At 37.3% G+C, this 15,141-nt stretch overlaps 2 protein-coding genes across 3 annotated transcripts in view; one reads left to right on the plus strand and one right to left on the minus strand.

Moving 5' to 3' along the window:
- Positions 1-376: 376 nt before the first annotated feature.
- On the minus strand, positions 377-5,201 carry LOC137298850 (ankyrin repeat and SOCS box protein 8-like). 2 transcript variants are annotated; one of them, XM_067831180.1, is made up of 3 exons: positions 5,083-5,197; positions 3,844-4,077; positions 377-3,371 (listed from the first exon to the last, which is right to left on the minus strand). In XM_067831180.1, the coding sequence occupies exons 2-3, from the start codon at positions 4,069-4,071 to the stop codon at positions 2,736-2,738; spliced, it is 864 nt and encodes a 287-aa protein (XP_067687281.1). In that variant the 5' UTR covers positions 4,072-4,077; positions 5,083-5,197; the 3' UTR covers positions 377-2,735. The 2 variants fall into 2 exon arrangements, with proteins under 2 accessions (XP_067687281.1, XP_067687282.1); XM_067831181.1 differs by having other exon boundaries at positions 738-3,371; positions 5,086-5,201.
- A 175-nt stretch (positions 5,202-5,376) lies between these two features.
- Positions 5,377-15,141, plus strand: part of LOC137299130 (presequence protease, mitochondrial-like) — a 36,990-nt gene continuing 27,225 nt past the window's right edge. The window contains exons 1-5 of the mRNA XM_067831660.1: positions 5,377-5,562; positions 11,975-12,062; positions 12,653-12,759; positions 13,620-13,771; positions 14,302-14,416. Of these exons, the coding sequence (XP_067687761.1) occupies positions 5,519-5,562; positions 11,975-12,062; positions 12,653-12,759; positions 13,620-13,771; positions 14,302-14,416 (506 nt within the window). The 5' untranslated portion in view covers positions 5,377-5,518. The remainder of the gene's footprint in view (positions 5,563-11,974; positions 12,063-12,652; positions 12,760-13,619; positions 13,772-14,301; positions 14,417-15,141) is intronic.

A 15,141-nucleotide genomic window follows, 5' to 3' on the forward strand; every position in this document is an offset into this window, starting at 1 on the left:
TCAAACAGCTGTCTGTGAGCTGTCGGTCTGGGCACTTGCCGTCCTGATAAGCATCTCCCTTCTTGCAGGAACAAGGCTTCTACTGCTACACAGGAATTGGTAGGTTAGCTTACTGGATAAAGCCGTCGCTTGTCATGCCGAAGGTATGTGTTCAATTTCACATATGCATACACAATGCAAAACCCGTTTCTGGTGCTCCCCTACCATGAATATTGGTGGAATATCTCAACTCACTCTGCTGCACAGACATAGGCATTTTGAACATATTCTGAAGTTAGCAGCTGGGGTTTGTCTTACCACTAGTCTTGTAGGTAAAGACAAAACCCTGTCTAGGCTTTCTTTGGTTAGTCTTGGGTCGGGTTTGACACACATACACACAAAAACACAGTCATTTAATAAAATTTTACAATACAAATCACCCAAAATTAAACACCACCAGTATTCAACCCAACAGCTATGGTGAACTCACCAGAGGTCTGGAGATGCTATTGATTTGTTGTTGCCTCAAGCTCAAAGACAAGCTCTGCAGTGTGCTGAGTTAGTGACCAGAACTGAAGTAACATCAAAACACAAACAAGAGTCATCAGAAGATGACACATCACCACCGTCCCCCTGTATATTTGAAAGACTAAATTATTTGACAATTACTGAAGTCCAACTTGATGAGAAAATTTCTCTCTAATGTGTCTGTCTATTTACAAGAACAGTTACTGAAATATCAAAACAATAACATGGAACTAGGATTCATAACTTTGTACTTCTATGGCAGGTACATACCAATATCAAAGTCACAGGAAAATATGAAAATTACACATTACAAGGTACTGTGTAACTTTTCAGACTAAATCAAAATTGTTTCCACGGAAATTGACAAAAATGTTGATGCCAAAAATGCATAAATAGCAAAAGGAGCCACTTTAGCTTCTGTTTCATATTTTTCAATTTTTGTTGAAAAACACTGAATGGTTTTTAAGCAATGCTCTGGAAACAAAATGATTACAGAGAGACAGACAGACAGACAAGATGTTGACTATATCCTCCACATTGTATACCAAGGGTGATAATTAAGCTTTGGTGGCAAATGGGTACAAGGTGTACAGTCAAGTCTTGTTAATCCGAAATTAGTTTATCTGACAATTGGCTTACTCAAATGCTTTTGTTGGTAACAAATTGAATAAATGTAACTTAATCTGACAATTTGCTGTGCAACAGATGATGTCAGATTAACGAGACTTAACTGTATATCACATAGAAAGTATTACTGGGGTTCTGACATAATACAATAGAAAATTGATAATGATGCTAACCTTCCTTACAAAGAAGTAATGATGCTAACCTTCCTTACAAGCATGACACAGCATTACCAACTAACGGAGGCTTGCAGAACCTATTGTTTCAACAGTATGAACTTTAAACACAAGATCATATGATATTCAGTTTTGAGCACTCAAACAGTCCCTTGTGTCATCATCTGAAAGAATTGACACAATGGTACCAACCATGAGATTTAAGAGAAAAAATAAATGCATATATACATGAAAGAATCAGTTGATTTTCTCTCATAAAAAATCACAATAAAACTGAGTAGTACCAGGGTACCCAAGAGCAATACTAACAACAATACACATATACACCCAACTATCATGCTCATACCCAAGGAATATAGCTGCTACAGCAAGTTCTCACTTGGTTTATGGTTTTACTAACTTAATATATTGGAATCCTTTACCATAACAAAACAATGAGACAAGTAAATCATCATAGATGAATGTGCACACTAGTTACTTCTTAGAAACAATGTACATTTACAAAACAAGGTAAATAAAATACTGGTTAAAACATAACATTATTATTTTCTCCTTCTACCATGTCAACAATATAAAAAATGTTAATTTCCTTCTCTGTAAAAGCCAACACAGCACAGTATTGAAGTGAGTATGACTTTACACTAACACATATTCCATTATTGTCTGATTACACCAGGTACAATATCATTAATATCTACTTCTCTACTGCAGTAGGAGGACATTTCTACAGACTGGTGCCTCAGGAGAGCCCTGAAACAACATTCCTCTCAATTATACTCAGATGTTATCTTTTGTAATCCATTCATTTTCAGTTCAACACATCAATTCAAAATGTTTCATCGACAGGTACAGTAATAGAGTAGGGGGTTTGGCCTGAATTTTTTTACATAAACTTACAATTCTGTCAGCACTCTGGGCTTTGACTGTCGTGACTCTCATTCTTTCAAACAGACTTACAATTGTCTTAGTGCCAAAATCGAACAAGACTGTGATGGACTTTACATATAATTTCAGAGTGTCTCTCATGGTTGTGGTATTGCTAGGCCATGTTATAAGAACACTACTTACTTGAGAATACCCCAATCTCTCTGCGCTTACATAAAAAGTCAACCATAAATCTCAAAATCAAGCAATGAAAAAGAAGAAAAAACAAGATTTTCTCAAGCTGTTAAAAATTTGTTTAGCCCTTCAGTGAATCACCATCAACAAACAAACACTGGTGAATGGATGAATATATATTGTTTTGAGCTACTTTTCATACATCATTCTCAGTCCAAATATACCAATTGACACTGTCAGTCATCATGATGTACAACTCTTCTAAAATGTGTGGACCACATTCAAAACAATGTAATAATTTTAGATCAACATGCTAAAACCAGTCCCAATCATACAAATAATTCATGAGAAAAATCCAGAACAGTCTCATCATCGGCGAAGTAAAATATAATCACGCAGTTGAAGGGGCAAGGGAAGTGTAGGAACTTTGTTTGGTAAGTAGTGGTAACCAAGGCAACGTCGTATACAATGACGACAGAGGTCTTGGAGCTTCTTTGTATTTTTACACAAAGGAAGCAGCAGTTCAGTCATTTTATTATCCTGACCTATATTCCCAATTAACTCTCCTTTGTTATTCCGCAGGTCAAACTGACCAGATGCTTTAATCAGCAATTCCAATACTGCGTCATCAAGATCAGTGTTGAGACCACTTGCTTGAATGGATGCTGCTCGAATAAGAGGGGTGTCACCCATAAGATTCTTCCTGTCAACATTAGCATTGTATTCTAGAAGAATTTTTATAATTTCCAAGTGACCCTTCCTTGCCGCCCAGGCTAATGGAGTATCTTCGTTATAATCTCGTCCGTCCACATCAGCACCATTTTGCAATAAGAGTTTGACACATGCGACATTGTTTTTGTAGGCAGCCCAGTGTAAAGGCGTATCCTGGTTACCATCCCCAGCATTGAGGTCGGCGCCATACTGCATCAACACCTCAACACAGAAGATGTCCCTTTCAGCAGCATAGTGGAGGGCTGTACGACCATAACCATCAACTTCGTTTACCTGTACAGCGAACATAAAGAGTAATGTTATTTCTGTCAATGGCTGCTTGTGAATTGATTAAATGTTCCCTTGTGAATTTAAGCAAGAATCCTATTTCACTTTGGCATGATGATATTCAGCTGTGACGTAAAAGTTTATTGAGTGTGATAATACCCCTTTTAACAAATTCAGTTTCTGAAAGACAATGTTTACTTCATAATTTATACTCTGCATTTAACATATTTTCAAAATTTCCCTGTGTTTGTTCACATACCATAAATCAAGAATATGCCACAATATTGTTACAAGTGGCTAATAATTGCCTCTGGATATTTTTGCAACATTGACGACATAATTAAATATGAAAGCTACTTGTGGGTATCTTGTCAGTTTGCTGAAAGGGTTAACCTCTCACACACACAAGCTGTCCAACTTCAGATCCTAAGATCAGTGGTGTGAATCCCATCACAACCCTTACATCAAAGTTATTTACCCTTGCTCCTTTCTGTAGGAGGAGACGGAGACAGTTGCTGTCACTGACCATACAAGCACAATGCAGGGGCAGAAGAGTGCCGTGGATTCCATTTACATCAGCACCAAGGTCAATCAGGTGCTCCACATCATCATTTGCACCAGCGAAGGTTCTCCAGTTGCTGATGGCTCTAATAAGGCGTTCTGATAAGTGATAGTTTTGCTGTGCACTCTCCATCACATACCACATAACTCTCTGAAATGTGACGGTGCAGTTGTTTAATGAACCTCTTGCATAAGAATTATCATGCTAAATACACATTCTGACATTTTTGTGTATATTAAAGGTCTTACTACTTGGAAACCTTTGAGATTATTTCTTTAAACATGTTTAAGTTGGTGAGCACACACAAAGAATTTCATACTTGTAACCTTCAAAAGTTCTCTTTTTTATTGTTAGATTATATGGCTGTTGGTCATCACAATAGTGAACTTGGATACCATGTCTTGCTGCAAAGTAGTCAATGAGCTCAAAATGCAGAAAAAAAGATAGGGGCACCACATGACAAATCTTAGCAGATTTTGGAGAAGAACACAGCAAATGATAATACAAAAGTGAAACAAAATGTTACTATATATGTTGATAATGTTACCTATCTATATATATTAACTAAAAACATTCAGTGAATCAACACCGACTGCAACAATAAGCAGCTTTCTTTATTCTCTTATGGAAATTTTCCACTTGTATAATAGATGATAATCTGGGTTGACATTAATCAAAGTCAAGAATCTCCAGCACAGCTGTACAGCAAAACCCTTCTAATTCTGACATAATTATTCAAGGAGATTAAATGATTACGTTCCTATCTGAGACAAATAGATTTTCAAGTGTTATTGTAAATGAATTCAAATAGTAAGACCTGACTTATGTTTGTATTATCATGGTTATTTACCACAGTTTACAATCAAACAAATAATACCGTACGCAATAATACCTATGACAAATATACCAAAACAAGTTACCAACGCCAAACTTGACTACGACATTTCAGATGGCATTTGGCTCAGTAACGATCCTGACATGAAATGATATAAAATTATTTCACAAAAACTGTCTGCCAGGCGAGCAGGGTGAATATCAGGTCAAGTAAGTTCATTGCGATAAGCCCTGCGAAAGGGATTTCCCCAAATGACGGTAAATGGACTAACACATTTATATCTATAATATACATATCTTCAAGTTGGATCAAGTACTTACAACCTTTCGTACAAAAACAAAACTGGGCTTTTCGGATTCCTTATGTCCGCATCGTTTTTGTGTTTACAACGAAAATAAAGAATATAGGTGAAGTGACAACTTAGCACTTTCTGACAGGTGATTAACTTCCGCTTGACCCGGAAGCAAAACAATTACAGTAACGGTGAAAATTTAGTTTTGCATTGAAAATATAAAATAAGGAATAGATTTACAGCAGTCTGTATTAATAATTTCTCTATGTTTCTCTATTTACCTGCACCGAATATGTGGGTTGTTAGTTTTAGTTTGTTTAGGAGACATTTACCGCGAATCTACAATATGGCTGCTCCCATGCGAAATGTGGTCTTGACTTCAGAGGAAGAAGGGCGTATTGCATAAGCCGTTGCATATGAGTTCTGTTTATTGAAGAAGACATCTTGTTTCAACAATACGGAAAATGCGACTACTTACACGTAGTGGAAGATTGCTTGGGACTTATTGGTTAGTGTTGTTCAACTGTTGGTGCGTTATGTAACAAGAAAAGTTCTTCTGACAGAATGTGTTTTGTTGAACGTCCGCATGTCTGTTTACAGCTATAGTATATAATATGTCTCCAGGTAACTGTTTATCAGCACTAGGGGAAGGGATAATTATTTATGGAAACTGGCATCCGTTATACCAATACATAAGAAGGGCAGTATTCGTGAATGTTCTAACTGAAAATCAGTTACTTTCACAAGCTGTTTATCCAGTCTTTGAGAAGTGCATATTCAAACACACTTACAGTTTCTTCCAGCTAAATCGCACAGTTATCAGTGCTCAATTTGGAGTTAGACCTGACAGTTCTATGTTGTATCAACTAACTGATTTGCACCAGACTTTATATAGAGCACTTGAAAAGGGAAAAGAGATAAGTGCTATGTCATCAAGGCTTTTGACTGTGTTTGGCATGAAAGTATCCTGGCCAAACTCTGGTCCTCGGGTATAACTGGAAAATTACATGACTGGTTCAAAAGTTACCAACAAAACAGCAAACAATTTGTCGCTATCAATGGTCATAAATCTACCTAATGACTAGTTTTAGCTGGTGTCTCTTAAGGATCAGTGCTTTGCCTGCTTCTTTTCCTTATCTATGTCAGTGATCATGCTGATGGTATTCTGAGCAACATCAAGCTTTATACTGATGACTCATCTCTCTACGGAATAACTGAAGACTCAAAACATTCTTCAGTGATAATGAATACTGTTTTATCTCTTATCTCAGACTGGTCAACACTGTGACAGGTGAAATTTAGCCCAGAGAAAACTGAGGCCATACTATTTACTAAAACCTCAAGTAGTTTAGATTGTTTGTTTGTACAGTTACCCCAAATGTGATCACAGTAATCCAATATAGGAAGTACATGGTGGGCGAGCTGGCTAAGGCGCCAGGCTAGTGATCCAGCGAGGTTGAGGTTTCGGGATCGAGCCCACTTGTGACCGGGTTTAAAAACCTTGGAGTCAGCTTTGTGTGCAGACTCTTTCAGTGTTGTCACAACCCCTAGTGTACAGTACACAACCCTGTGCACTTAAAAGAACCGACAAATCCGTTGGTATATGACCAGATGGTGGCCACATGAACACATGCATACACTTTATTTGCGGGTACAGCAACGTGCAGTAAACTTGGACAAAGTGCTGTGACTATGTGTCCCAGTCCACCCAGCTGTCAGTTGGGTACCTGGTTAGGATGAGACAGCCACAATAAACTCGGTGCACCTAGTGGCAGCAAGAGTTGTATACTCCCCACGGAGTTGAGATTGAAATACGATGTGCTGTTGAGATTGACATCCAGTGATCGAGGGAAAAATACCAGCGCCATGCACTAGTGTGTGGATATGTGCGCTATATAAATATCCTATCTATCTATCTATCTATCTATCTATCTATCTATCTATCTATCTATCTAACTATCTATCTATCTATCTATCTATCTATCTATCTGTCTATCTATCTAAGTATGAATGATTTATTCAGGATGAAGAGTGCTTTGTGCTTCTATATCCTGGGATACTATTTTTTCTAAACTATAGAATTAAGTGTACAAAAGACATTAAACTCTTAGATTTTCAGTACAGATTTATTAATAAAGTTATCTATACAAGAAAAGAACTGGTAAAGATGAAGATAACAGACAATGACCTATGTACATTCTGTAAGAAAGAATCAGAAAACATTGTAAATGTGTTTGCTTCATGTGACATTGTTCGGACCTTCTGGTATGACTTAAGTCTCTATATTAAAAATACTGTTAATATTAACATATTATTCACTGATTTCGTAGTATTATTACTATTAGGGATTAACATCAACCACCCTTTTATTAACAATATCATTCTTGCTGGAAAACGGTATATATACCTAGCCAGGATGAACTAGAGAAATCCTACTCTTGACAATTTTTTACGTGAATTAATAAACCTTTTATCAATCAAAAGATATATAGCCAGGAAAAATAACAACATGGCAAATTTCCAGCAAAAATGGCCCAAGAAACTAATATGTAATTGGCAGCCTAAATATTTGTTTTAGAGGTGCAGCATATATAACTCACTGCATGTATCATTGATATGTAAGAGGTGATATCATCAGTTGCTTGTACCTGTTATGCTAATGTCATGTTTGCTATGCCTATATTACACCACATTACTACCTAAACGTCATGTAGCCTGAATGTACCTTTTCATTCTGGGTTTGTTAAGAAGTACATTTCATGTTTCGAATGTACTTTATTGGACTATGTATACATGAATACTGTCTTTATGAAATGGAAATATACTATGCCAATATCGTGACAATATCCATGTACATCCACACTCTCATACAGTTACCATGGTTACATAGGTAACTGCGTAACTGCCTTGCTGAAATGAAAACTGTCTACATGCCATAGAAATATACTATGCTTATAGCTATTATCAATACAGCATCCTTATACATCCATACTCTCACACAACGGCAATTGCATAACCACCTCTCTGAAATGAATACTGCTTATATGCTTACAGTAATACACAATGTTATCATTGTTACAATTCCCATCCATATTCTCATGCAATTGAAGATGTAACTATATAACTGCCTCACTAAAATGAATAAAATATTGACAAAAAAAACAATATGTTGCTTAAGATGATATTTTAGACTCTGTAAGTGATTTATATGACTCATATGAATTGCCATCAATTTAATAAGTTATTCTTAGGTGTTTATGGCTGTTGACTTCTGATATTCTAACACCATTCATACATAGCAGGAATATGGGACTGGTAAAATGACTTTTTAAGTTGAATGTTTATGTCTGACGCTCTCCAAACTTATCATGCTAATTGTGGCATGATAAGAGGCACGTACCATAAGCTTATATACAGAGAAACTGGACTCAATTTATTTACTGAAAGAAGATACTTCCATAAAGTGTGTGTTTTTTATGGAATGGTCAATGGACTGGCTCCACAATACTTATCCCTCTTTGTTCCTCGGAACTTATCGATTGCGTAATTCTAGTAACCTACGGAAAGGTCACATGCAACAAAAAAATCAAACATAATTAAAACACAGTTATCACTTATTCATGACATATAATATACACTGTTGCTTGTAAAAAGACAAATAGACAAAATTATAAGCGTACAATCGTGATTCAAAAGTGCAATATTTTGTACTTGGGCTTACTTCCCTCGAAATGAAGCCCTCGGGAGACCGTGAACCCAGTCATAGTGGATGGGTGTGCACTCAAGTGTAATGACGGCGTCCGATTGGCTGGTTCATTTGCTGATACACTGAGGGCTCATTGTGTGTTCAGAAAGATGAACTGTTTGATGGGCATTTTAGAAGTATAGCGAGTCACAAGAAAGTAAGATTCTTTATGGATAATAACTTCTTTTATTTTACTTTTATCTCAGTAGAGATGGTGAACCACTGCGTGGCTGGAAACTGCCATTCGTCCAAGTACAAAGCAGGCCTTGAAACTGACAAGAGTTTGCACCAGTTTCTGTCAGATCCAGTCATCCGAGAAATATGGATGTTGTTTGTTTGCAACCCACAGACATAAATATATGTCATGTGTACAAGTATCACACCTGCTAAATAACATATGTGTCAGAGACAGGACTTGAGTGCACGAGTCATAAATCAATGTATTTTGTTTATGGCGTATAGCCTGATAGGTGTTAAGTTCAAATTGCATGTGGTCAATGATTGAAGCTGTGTATTGCATATTGTCTTTAGCATGTTTAGCAGACAGGCAGGCAGACATATACAGATGTCTGTAAACCAGACACTGAGCTTTCTCTGTAACATGTCCCACTCTTCAGCTCTGTACCACCCACTGGAATCAGCGTTGGGGGAAATTAAGTGAGTCGTTTGAACTCCAATTCCGCAGGCTTTTTGTCATCGCATTTTTTTTTCTTCATCATTATAGATTGAATTAGCATTTTTGATGATTTGTCTTGGTAAGTGCATACCGGCAGGTATCAAAGGTATCAAAGTTGTGTTTTACGTTGCATGTGACCTGGAAGATAATGAGTAGATCCACATCTTACAGTACTACCTTCTGTTATCCAAATTTTGAACTCTGTCGCTACCTGAGACACCCCAACATTTGCGCAGTTCAAACGTATTGACCTCTGAGTCCAAATTTCAAAAAGTTTGCTAACTTTGGATTATGTCATCGTCAAATAATACTCTGTCTTGGTTATAGCGATTTGAACTCACACCTTGTTGAAACCCCACCTGCCCTTGTCACCATTCCACAGATGATCCGTTACATTATTTTTTTATGTGTCCTCAATTTACTTCTATGCCGAAGACCTGTGAAGGTCCAGGGTAGAATCGGCCTTCAGCAACCCATGCTTGTCATAAAAGGCGACTACGCTTGTTGTAAGAGGCGACTAATGGGGCCAGGTGAAGCATATGATTTGCATCCTTTGCTTGATAATGGTGTTAGAATCTACACTGAAACGTTGCATCCAATGCAAGAAAGAAATACTGTTTGAGGCCAAGCAAATGTTTGTGATCATTTCTGATAGGACATTATTTTTAAGCATTAAAAAGTCTAAAATGTTTAGGGCAGTCTGGATAACAAACCTACAGAGTGAATGTACTTGAAACCTTCAACTGGTTGAGCTAGATAGCTAACTATATCACTCTTCAAAACTAACACTATGGATTATAAATTGGACACCTAACTCTAACTCTAGGGATTGTGAATTTGCACTACGGTTGACTGACTGACTGACTGACTGACTGACTGACTGATAGCAATATTCCAGCATATGACAACACAGGGGCTGAAAATACCATTGCTCCATCCCCGGGTCAAGTGGAATTCTCCAGTCAGTCAAGTGGATATCCTCATTAAACCTTACCATGGTACAGCAGTGCCACATTACTGAAATGTTTTGACATATGTATTTTGATGATGAAACAATAAAATGCAATTGCTACCAAGACTATATGCAAAAGTTACCAAATTGTTAATTGTGGTCAAGTGGATTGAAAGTTTACTGGACCTAAGTCACTTGAGTTTTGAAAAAAATTTCAGTCTGTAAATATTTGAATCAACCAAGTCAAAAATGTGCTCAGGAAAAAAGTCATGGAAAAAGAAAATATAACTATTATTAAACATCCTGATCTCCAGTAATTTATTTTGGTTTATACTGTACTTTATAAATTTCACTTTCATCATGAGTAATAAAATTATGCAGTTATCCAGTTATTTTCAAAAAAATAAATATAAACCTATAGTGTGCTTCTCACTATATATAAGGTCATGTCTTCTTTTTCCAGAACAACCATATTTGAGGTTTTTATTTTGGAGGGACAGGTTTTCCTTTTCACTAGAAAGATCTCTTCCCCGGGTTTACTTTTCACTAGTAAGACCGCTTCCCAGGTTTTACTTTTCCTAACTTTATATGAACATCAACATTCAAATGATATGTAAGTGTTTGAATACATGAATTGAAAAATATCGTTCAATATGAAACTTACAACACAAAGGTTTTCCGCAGCGGGATTGCAACCGCAAATCGCTCAACCATAGGCAGATGTTCTACCGCACGGCCACCGGGCTGACGAAGGTAGAAGGGTTAAATTATCTTCTTATGGTTACTGTCATTAAATTGATGTTACGCACACTTCAGTTATTGTTACGTAGCTTCGTTAAATGATCATCTGTATAGTAATTACCCATCACTGATGGTATATATGTTAGACAAAACATCTGGGTCAGGAAATCCCTCCGCCTCTGGTTTTATATTATCTACCAAAACCTCGTAGGCGCGTTTTCTCCTATACTTCAACAACTGTCCTCTTCTCCATTTACTTTGTTTTTTTTTGCTATGACTTATTTTCCTACCACTGTCAACACCGGATCCCGTTTGTTTCTGAAGACCAGTTCTAAGCCTGATCTTTAAGGGTCTGCCTGTGGACAGATCTGCAAAGCAACAGTCACAGTTGGCAGTGTGAGCCAAATAACACAAAATTAAACTTCATTGTTACAGTGCCTAGTGCAGTAAGACTTGTGTCTGTATCCCTCCTTAAATTTTATTCTGGTCAAATCATATCATGAGGATGAAACTTTTACAGATAGATAACTATTTTTTCAGAAATTCTAACCCAGGGTTATGATATATATATATGAATGACTAACACCCTTGCATGGCAGTAACAGCATCTGAGCACATGTGTAGTAATCCATAGAGCATTTTAAGAACCTAAGTATTATTAATACTTCTTTGAATGTTATTTTTTATCACTCTTTAAAGAAACAGAATTAGAACTAGTATATCAGCATGATGATTAACTAAATTTTTTTCCGAGTGTTGAAATTTGGTTTGATGGAGAGTTTATTATGTTCATATTTAACCCACAGGAAGTCGAGACTGTATGGCACTGCAGCAAAGGATGTCAGAAAAGTTCTAAAGGAGGGTGACCAGCTACATGGATATACTGTCAAGAAAGTAAGTACCATATTTGCTTTTTGATATAATGATGAGTGAGTTTATCCAATAGCACATCTGTTTTATCGTGTTAGTGTTTTGTGCAGGGGCTATGTGGTAGCCAAGTTGTTAAAGTGTTCGCTCATCATGCCAAATGCCTCGGTTTGATTACCCACAAGGGTAGTATGTGTTAAGCTCATTTCTAGTGTCCCCCACCCTGATTGCAAAACGTGGCATGAAACTGAATAGAACTGAACTGAACTGAACTGAAGTCACTCACTCACTCACACACTCTTTTGTTTCATTCACATTTCTTAAATCTAGCATTTTCTCATAGCAAGTACTTGTAAGAAGTAGCCTCAGAGCATTTTTTCAAACATCAAAGATGTCCAGCAAGCTGCCTGTCTTCATTTGATAAATCTGTTCAATAAAAACACACCAACCTGTGTAATGCTTCTTCCAACAATCCTTTGCTTCTGTTTAACCTGCCTCTTTAGTGTAAAATTTATAACCCAACTGGTGTTCAAGAGTGTTACTAAAGACCCACAATCACTTTTGTATTTTCTTGTGTAATAAGCCTTAAAGGTGAATCCTTCTATTTTGTGTGTCAGGTAACTGAGGTGCCTGAGTTGTATCTGACTGCCATTGCCTTGGAGCATGACATCACTGGGGCTCAACATCTTCACACAGCTAGCGATGATGACAACAACACTTTTGGGTGAGCAGTGATCAGGGTGAACTATATTCTGAAAACATCACTGAATAATTGTTTCTCTCAAATTTGTGTGTACTCAGTGAATGAGTGAGTTTAGTTTTATGCCACACTCAGCAATATTCCTGTTACATGGTGACGGTCTGTAAATAATCATGTCTCCACCAGACAACAGGGGTTAAAAAATCCCATTGCCCAATGCTTGAGACAAGTCCGTTTTCATTTCGGGCAATCAAATAATGGTATCTTACTTGTCCATGGACTACTGGATAATTTCCACTTATGGCTTCGAACTGCAGATAAACTTGGATTTCATTTCATATCTGCTCCAAATGTAGCTATTAAGTTTCACAATGGTAATAAAGTGGAGTTCTCATTCTGAGTAAAGATTCCACTAAACATCAACATCACCTTGTTGATTTATTCTTTCATAATTACATCATCATGATTGTCATAATAATCAGGGAAAGTGGAAAATTGGTCAGGACAAGTTACTTTCTTAACATCACTTGCCCTGTGGCAAGTGGGTTCTAAGAAAATTTGAACCCCTGGACAATCCAGTGATGAACAGAATGAGCGTAATCTGTGCAATTGGGAACTGATGACATGTGTCAACCAAATCAGCAAGCCTCACCCCCTGAGCCCATAGCTGGGTTTGTATGTACTTATGTATGGCATTATTTTAAAAAAGCCTGGTTTAACACATAACAGTTGCTGAAATGGTTGGGACTATCTTAGTATACAGATTTGCAACCTATTAATCTTACACGGAAACATTTACTTGATACAAACCTGTTACTGCAAACAAATTATGAGTTCACGGAGGTTTTCTAAACATGACTTCAAGGAAGTTTTTCATATTTTAGTCTTGCCTTTCGTACAACGCCCGTGGACAACACTGGCGTGCCTCACATCCTGGAGCACACCACACTTTGCGGCTCAGACAAGTTTCCTGTACGGGATCCATTCTTTAAGATGCTCAGTCGATCCCTTGCCACCTTCATGAATGCCTTTACTGGTGAGTGCTTCTTTCAAAAGTTTTATGGATGGCATTAGACCTCTTCTGTATCTGTCAGTATATTCTAAGCTGATTCATATTTCAAATTTAATTGTTGTCTGTTTGAGGATAATCAAGTAAAGAATGTAAGCAATGGGTTATATTAGCAAACAGTCTATCACAGGCAAAACTGTGTTATTGGTGCTTCAAGGGAGATTACTCTGTCATGCTACCTTATATATGCGAATGTAGGCCCACAGGAATGTCATTGAGATTCCACCATCTAACAACCAGGTAGTAAGTGATCCACAATTCAGTAGTATTGATAAACATATCTTAGTCATAAGGCAAAATGCTGCCGTTCATATAGATGGAAATGATGAAAATGGCTAATGATAAATCGATCAAAGGAGGAGATTGTTTATCACTTTTTCAGCAGCATGCTTGTTGTTATATACAAAACTAATCAGCATTCTATAGTCTGTATCTAGAATTATCTTCAGCCACCTTTAATATCAAAAGCAAAAGATCAAGAAATATTTTATTTTCAGCCTATGACTGGACGATGTATCCATTTTCAAGTCAGAACCCACAAGACTTTCAGAACTTACTGAGTGTGTACCTTGATGCTGTATTCCGCCCCACACTCAGGGAGCTGGACTTCAAGTAAGAACACCATGTCTAGTAACCCACTGTTACAACAGTCACAGTCTGCGTTTCGTGGTCCCAATGAGGATGCAGCTTCTTTCCTTGTCACAAGGTTTGATTCATCTCATGATGGGTACAGTGAGTGACGCATAAAGTTCCTTTGAATAATCTACCTACCTGTTAAGATCCAGGTTAGAATACTGGCATTTAGTAACCCATGCTTGTCGTAAGAGGCTACTAGCAGGGTTGGGTGATCCTGCTTGCTGACTGGGTTGACAAATGTCATCAGTTCCTAGTTATGCACATCAATGCTCATGCTGTTGATCACTAGATTGTCAAGTCCAGACTCTTGTTTACAGACTGCCGCCATATAGCTTGAATATTGCTGACTGTGGCGTATACAGAACTAAACTCACTCACCGAATAATCAACCTCGTTAACGTCAAAGCCATAATTAGTTTAGTTAGGCAAACATTACACTAAATGCATCCATCGTTTTCATCAGACCACCTCTCCAGTGTCAGTCATATCAGCCAGTTGTTAGGTGAAACATACCTTGTGTAGAAACTTATATGCAAGAAGCTGTTATATTGGGGAGGTGGGAGGGATTTTTTCCTGTTGTAATTGATTTGAATGTAAACATGGTGAAAGAAGAAGTATTCTTTGAAATCTTCAGAATGGTAACGTTTGGTCGATTTCTGGTGTCCCCACTGTGATATGACAGTAAGAAAGAGCAAGGTAGC

This window comes from Haliotis asinina, chromosome 10, assembly GCF_037392515.1.
Source record: "Haliotis asinina isolate JCU_RB_2024 chromosome 10, JCU_Hal_asi_v2, whole genome shotgun sequence".
NCBI lineage: Eukaryota > Metazoa > Mollusca > Gastropoda > Lepetellida > Haliotidae > Haliotis > Haliotis asinina.

Bases quoted from the DNA above. Each gene is read 5' to 3' on its own strand.
- LOC137298850 (XM_067831180.1), bottom strand. From the start codon at position 4,071: ATGTGGTATGTGATGGAGAGTGCACAGCAAAACTATCACTTATCAGAA. The intron at 3,372-3,843 runs GTAAATAACTTT...TTCGCTGTACAG, and splicing joins TCCTACAGAAAGGAGCAAGG to GTAAACGAAGTTGATGGTTA.